This window comes from Eimeria maxima, genomic scaffold (genome assembly GCF_000499605.1).
Source record: "Eimeria maxima Weybridge genomic scaffold, Emw_scaff25, whole genome shotgun sequence".
NCBI lineage: Eukaryota > Apicomplexa > Conoidasida > Eucoccidiorida > Eimeriidae > Eimeria > Eimeria maxima.
In genome coordinates, this window is record NW_013565349.1 from 91,184 (window position 1) to 97,500 (window position 6,317).

The 6,317-nt window shown below is 54.4% G+C and overlaps 2 protein-coding genes across 2 annotated transcripts in view; both read right to left on the reverse strand.

Moving 5' to 3' along the window:
• Positions 1–304: 304 nt before the first annotated feature.
• EMWEY_00004700 (hypothetical protein, conserved) lies at positions 305–5,512 on the reverse strand (the record flags this gene model as incomplete). Its single annotated transcript, XM_013480909.1, has 3 exons — positions 305–3,538; positions 3,899–4,847; positions 5,505–5,512. The coding sequence occupies 3 exons, from the start codon at positions 5,510–5,512 to the stop codon at positions 305–307; spliced, it is 4,191 nt and encodes a 1,396-aa protein (XP_013336363.1).
• A 697-nt stretch (positions 5,513–6,209) lies between these two features.
• EMWEY_00004710 (hypothetical protein) overlaps positions 6,210–6,317 on the reverse strand; it is a gene marked incomplete at both ends in the record, with an annotated part of 288 nt that continues 180 nt past the window's right edge. Inside the window, one exon of the mRNA XM_013480910.1 lies at positions 6,210–6,317. This exon is cut by the window's right edge and continues 180 nt beyond it. Within this exon, the coding sequence (XP_013336364.1) occupies positions 6,210–6,317 (108 nt within the window).

The window sequence follows — 6,317 nt, forward strand, 5'->3', positions numbered from 1 at the left end:
GCAACAAGGCTGCTGCTGCTGCTGCTGCTGCTGGCAGAAAAAAGCAGTGGCTACGGCCGTCATATGCTGCTGCTGCTGCTGCTGCTGCTGCTAAGACAAGGAACACCCTGTCGCAGGAGCAGTTGACGCACACGGATCAAAGCAGCAGCAGCAGCAGCTACAGCAGCAACGCAAGCATCCAGTATGCTGTTATTGCTGCTATTGTTGGCGGTGCTCCTGCTGCTGCTGCTGCAGAATGGGGCTGTGCAAAAAGCATGCAGCAGCAAGAGAAACAACAGCTGCAGCAAATAGGTGCACCATGTGTCTACAACTCGATGGGCTTTTGGGCTGTCCCCGTCCCTCCTGCTGCTGCTGCTGCTGCTGCTGCAGTTGCTGCTGCTGCATCTGCTGTTTGTTTGTTTGCATGCGTATCTTGTAGAGTAAACTCATAAGCTACGAGGACATCAGCAGGAGATGTTGCTCGAGCAGCAAGGAGACACATGTCCTGCAGCAGCTGCCTAACCCTTGGTCCCCTAAATGTCTGCAGACACTGCAGCAGCAGCTGCTGCTGCATTGGCTCCAGCTCCTGCAGCGGCGACCTCTTGCTGCTGCTGCTACTGCTGCTGCAGATGATGCTCCCGCTGCTGCCCGTTCTCACGATGCTGCTACTGCCATCCATGCCGCTAATACTACTACCACCACTACCACTACTACCGCTGCTGCTGCTGCTGCTGCTGCTGCTGCTGCTATCGTTTAACCAGGCAGAGACACACAGCAGCAACGTACTATTAAACATTTGCCCCCAAGCAGCAAATAACTTCCATAGGACACCTAAGCTCTCTATACCCCACACCCCTAAGGAGCTTAGGAGTGCTGGCAGCAAATGCTGCAGCTGCCTCTCCATCTGCTGCTGCTGCTGCTTCGGGCAGCAGCAGCAGCATATATGCAGATAACTTAAACATTTTTTTGCTACATCTGCATCATCTCCTTTTAATATTAATGCACACAGCAGCAAAGAATCCTCGTAAGTACGACTCCCAAAGAAACCTCCCTCTGCTGCTGCTGCTGCTGCTGCTGCTGCTGCTTCTGCTGGTTGCTGCTGCTGTTGCTGCCGCTCCTGCTGCTGCAGCAGCAGCTGCTGGTGCTGCTGGCCTGAAGCCGAGGCAAGGGCAGAGAGGAACTCAAGAAGAGGGATGTATGCATCTGTCATGTCTTGTGGCAGCTGCCTGCTGAGGTGTATATACAGCTCAACAGCAGCAGCACCATCGCTAGCTACTCGCTGCAGCACGAGCTGCTGCAGCGGGCGGTTTGCTGCTGTTATGCGCAGCAGATCGGATAGCAGCACAACGCAGCAGCCCTGTAGCGCCACAGATGCTGCAACAGCTCTAGCATGATGTTGCTGCTGCAGTGCTTGCTGCTGTTGCAGCTGCTGTTGCTGTTGCTGCTGTTGCTGCTGCTGCAGCTGCTGCAGCGAAGCAGCAGCAGCAGACAGACACGACTCCACCAATGCTATTACAGCACCCCACATGTCTTGTGCTTCCTCCCTGCAGCCTAAGACTGCCAGCAGCAAGCGTAGACATCTAAGAGCGCGTACGAATAGGACACCTCCTGTCTCTGTTTGCTGCTGCTGCTGCTGCTGCAGCTGCTGCAGTTGCTGCTGCTGGTAATGATGATAATAATATAACTCTGGCTTCTGCTGCTGCTGCTGCCGTGGCTTCAGCTCCAGCAGCACAGAGAAGGATAACCTCTCTCCCCCTCCGCATGCACGCGGTAGTGCTGCTGCATTGTTTAGCAGCACATCTAGTATTAGCTGCAGCAGATGTGGCCACAAGGGGGTATTCTTATCTGCAGCAGCAGCAGCAGCATGCTGTTGTTGTTGTTGTTGTTGCTGCAGGGAGCACCCAGATCCGTGCTGCTGAAGAAACTCCTGCTGCTCTGATGGTGACCTCAGCAGCAGCAGCACGAGACAATCGCTTGCTGCGCTTGAGTCGCTGCTGCCAGCAGCAGCAGCAGCTGCTGCTGTTGCTGCTGCAGGGCACCTTGAAACTTCCACCTTCCCTGAGTATAGCGCAGCAGCGCAGCAATCTAATCGAGCCAGCAGTCTTGCTGCTTGCTGCTGCCTGTTGCTGCTGCTGCTGCTGCTACGGATGCCATCTGCTGTTGGCTGCAGCAGCTGACAGAAGAGGGAGGCCATCTCATGGGGAGGGAAGTGCTGCAGCAACTTAACAACAGCTGCATGCAGGGTGCCATCAACCTGTGGCTGCTGCTGCGGTGCAGCAGCAGCAACAAACTGATGAAACTCTTGCAGTTGCTGCAGCCGCCTGCTAGCGAGCAGCGCGGGGTCTGTTTCTGCTGCTGCTGCAGAAGCAGCAGCAGCAGCAGCATTAGCGGCATTAGCAGCTGCAGCTGCTGCCTCTTTCAGCTCAGGGTCCGACCACTGGAACCCCAACTGCTGCTGCTGCTGCTGCTGCTGCTGTTGCTGCTGCTGCTGCAGATCTATTGCATCCTGCAGCAGCGGGAAGCCTAGATGGTGTCCTCCCCATGTAGTGAGCTGCAGCAGCGCCTCGGACAGCAGCACGGGCTGCAGCAGCAGCAAACTGGTGATGCAGCGAACAGCAGCAACCCAGATAGCTGAGAGCAGCGGGCTGCTGCAGCAAAAAGAAGAAGAAAGGGAAGAAGACATTTCCTCCGTAAAGTGTATAGCCACCTTACCTAGCAGCAGCGCAGCAGCAGCAGCAACAGCACGCTGCTGCGGCAACCGATCAAGGGACAGCAGCACAGCAGCAAAAGGTTGGGGTATACCATTAAGTGTCTCTACAAGGGAATCAAGCAGCAGCAGCAAGCACTGCAGTCTGCTGCAGTCTTGCTGCTCTATTGCATGCATTAGCAGCGCAGCAAGCAGCAGCAGGAACTCTAGTGCTTGCTGCTGACTGCATGCCTCGGACAGCAGCAGCAAATCAGCTAATACATCTCCTGCTGCCTCCATGAATGCAGCCCATTCCCCTCCATCATCTTGCTGCCAGAAGCTGCTGCTGCTGCTGCTGCTGCCATGCTGCAGCAGACTAGATACACAACAAGGAGCAGCAGCAGCAATTAGCTGCTGCAGCAGCTCCTGCTGCACTAACCCGTCACGCCGCTGCTCCTTTACCTGACCCCAGAAGCCGGATATCCTTATCCATGTAGATGGATTTAGGCGCCACAGCAGCAGCAGCAACCTTCCTGCTGCTGCTGCTGCTGGCTGCAGCAGCAACTGTGGCTGACCCTCCACTAATGTTAATAATACACCACCCCAACGTACTAATAATGCTGTCTTGCTGCTCCGTGCCTCGTATATCTGCTGCTGCTGCTGCTGCTGCTGCTGCTGCTGCTGTTGCTGCTGCTGCTGCTGCAGGATTTCCTGTACTTCGTCAGCTAACATATCAAAGACACGCAGCAGCTGCTGCAGCAGCAGCAGCTCTTCTCTGCTAGCACCAGCAAATGGTTGTTGCTGTTTGCTGCTGCTGCTGCTGCTGCTGCTGCTGCTGCTGTTACTATCATCAATTGTTCCTGCTGCAGTTGCCTGTACACCCCAGAGACCCATAAATGCAGGCAGCCGCTGCAGCGCAGCAACTAAACAATCTGTTGTTGCTGCTGCTTCCTTAAATATAAATAAGGAGGAAGATAATGATAAACAAAGAGCAGCAGCAGCAGCACAAACTTCCCTCGTGTCTGCTGCATCTAACCATACACTTAATAACTGTAATGATGCTTCCCCACATTTAGCAGCAGAAAGGACACGACAGCCAAACAGCAGCACAGAAGGTCTAGCAGCAGAAAGTGTCTTAGCAAAAAAACCATCAAAATATCTTTTGCTGCCACGGGAGGGGACATCTGCTGCTCTTGCTGCAGCAGGAAATGCTGCTGCTGCTGCTACAGATACCCATAGACACCAATCTAAATTCATGTTGTTGCTGCTGTTGCTGCTGTTGCTGCTGTTGCTGCCGCTGCATGCAAGTTGCTGCTGCTGCTGCTGCTGCTGTTGCTGCTGCTGCTCTGTATCACTGTTGCGAGTGCCAAAATACATTATCTCCGCTAAAGGGCCCCACAGCTGCTGCTGCTGCTGCTGCTGCTCCTCATCCTGCTGCTGCTGCTGCTCCTCATCGTCCTGCTGCTGCCGCTGCTGCAGATCGCATATCCTTTGGAAGGCAAGAGCAGCAAGACAATGGCCAAGTCTTCCCCCTACGGCGCACCATAGATGCTCCTGCTGCTGCTGCTGCTGCTGCTGCTGCTGCTGCATGCGCATAATACAATCAAAGAGTGCAGCAGCAAGCTCATCCTTGTGCTGCTGCGGCAATGACCATCCCTCGTTATCTATCTTCCATGCCAGTGTCTGTGCTCCTACTAGCTGCAGCTGCTGCTGCTGCTGCAGCAGCAGCAGACGGGATACACCCCAAGCAGCAGCAGATCGCTGGAACTCTAACAGCCAATTGTTTGCTGCTGCTTTCTTCTTAGGGTCAGGGTCGGTGTACAGACACTCCAGTTGCTGCTGCAGCAGCAGCAGCAACTTCTCATGATCCTGCCCATCAACACCTGCTGCTGCTGCTGCTGCTGCTGCTGCTGCTGCTTCGGAGGATGCTGCTCCTCCTGCTGACGAAGGGCAGCAACTTGATGGACCGCCTTGGGAGGGATCCATCGCGAGGGAGGGAAGCAGGCCGGCTGCAGCTGCTGCTGCTGCCGTTACACCTGCTGCTGCTGCTGCTGCTGATGCTGTCGCTGCTGCTGCTGCTGATGCTGCAGCTGCTGCTGCTGTTGATGATGCCGCAGCATAAGCCTCCACACAAGGGGAGGTGTCGAGCAGCCGAACCTGCAGAAGTCCCTTGGAGCCAGGCCTAAACCCTAAACCCTAAGCCCCAAACCCTAAACCCTAAACCCTAAACCCTAAAACCTCATTGAGTCTGAAGAAGAAAGCCGCTGGCGGCTTTATCACACTTTTCTTCAGGCCTTTTTCGATCGAGAAGTCGCAGCAGCAGCAGCAGCAACAGCATGCACGCAGCAGCAGCAGCAGCAGCAGCAGCAGCAGCAGCAGCCCCAAGAGCACAAGACTAAAGATATAAATAACTAATAGACAAAAGATAAATAAATAAAACTTTTTATTTATTTAATTAATAAAAACACAGGCGCCCCCTTATTGAGTCTTCTTGCTGCCTTTTTTACTACTGTTCCTGCTGCTGCTGCTGCTGCAGCAGCTGCTGCTACAGCTACCCGTTGTGCTGCAGAAGCGAGCCCCCACCGTTTCGCCCAGAGTTGCTGCAGCAAAAAAGCAGCAACAGTTGGAGAACTGCAGCAGCAGCAGCAGCAGCAGAACCAACACAGGCCAAGACAGCAGCAGCAGCAGCTGCAGCAACAGCAGCTGCTGCCCTCCAGTGGAGACTGCGTCAGCTACTGGGTCTTTGGCCTGGGCTTTCTACCACACATAAGAAGCACCAGCAGCAGCAGCACAGCAGCAACAGCAGCAGCAGCAGCAGCATTTGCAGCGCGTGTTTTACCTAACCATTGCATTAGTACACACAACAAGCGCAGCATCAACAGCAACAACAGCAGCAACAGCAACAGCAGCAGCAACGGCAGTAGCAGCGACAGCAACAGCAGCAAGGACGGGAGAACTTTAGGTGCGTGTGCTCCTTCGGCAGCAGCATTGGAAGCAGCAGCAGCAGCAGCAGCAATATCCAAAGGTGCAACAGCAGCAGGTGTAGCTGCTGCAGTAGCTACTGCAGCAGCAGCTGCCCTAAAAGCAGCGTAGGAGCAGCAGAATGTAAGAGCTGCTGCGGCAGCAGCAGCACAAGTAGCAAACAAAGCAGCAGCAGCAGCAGCAGCAGCAGATGCATCATTTTTACCACCATCATCAGCAGCAGCATAAGAAACGGGAGGAACAACAGCAGCAGCAACAGCAGCAGCAACAGCAGCAGCAGCATATACACCACTAGCATTAGCTCAACCTCCATCATCAGAAGCAGCAGCAGCAGCAGCAGCAGCAGCAGCAAGAGCAGCAGCAGCAGCAACAGGAAGGATGAGTTTAGTTCGGTATATAAGACCTGTTGTATCGGGTATACGTGGTTGTTGGGGCAGCAGCAGCAGCAGCAGCAGCAGCAGGATAAGCAGCAACAAGAATTATAGATTTCTTGCTGCTGTTTGCTGCTGCTCTTTGTGTGTATGGAGTTTTTCTCAACATGTACCATCAGGGCATGTTGCTCTTATCTGCAGCAGGAAAGATGGTCTGCTGCTGCTGCTGCTGCTCCTGTTGCTGCTGCTGCTCCTGTTGATGCTGCTGCTTCTGTTGCTGTTGCTGTTGCTGCTACTGC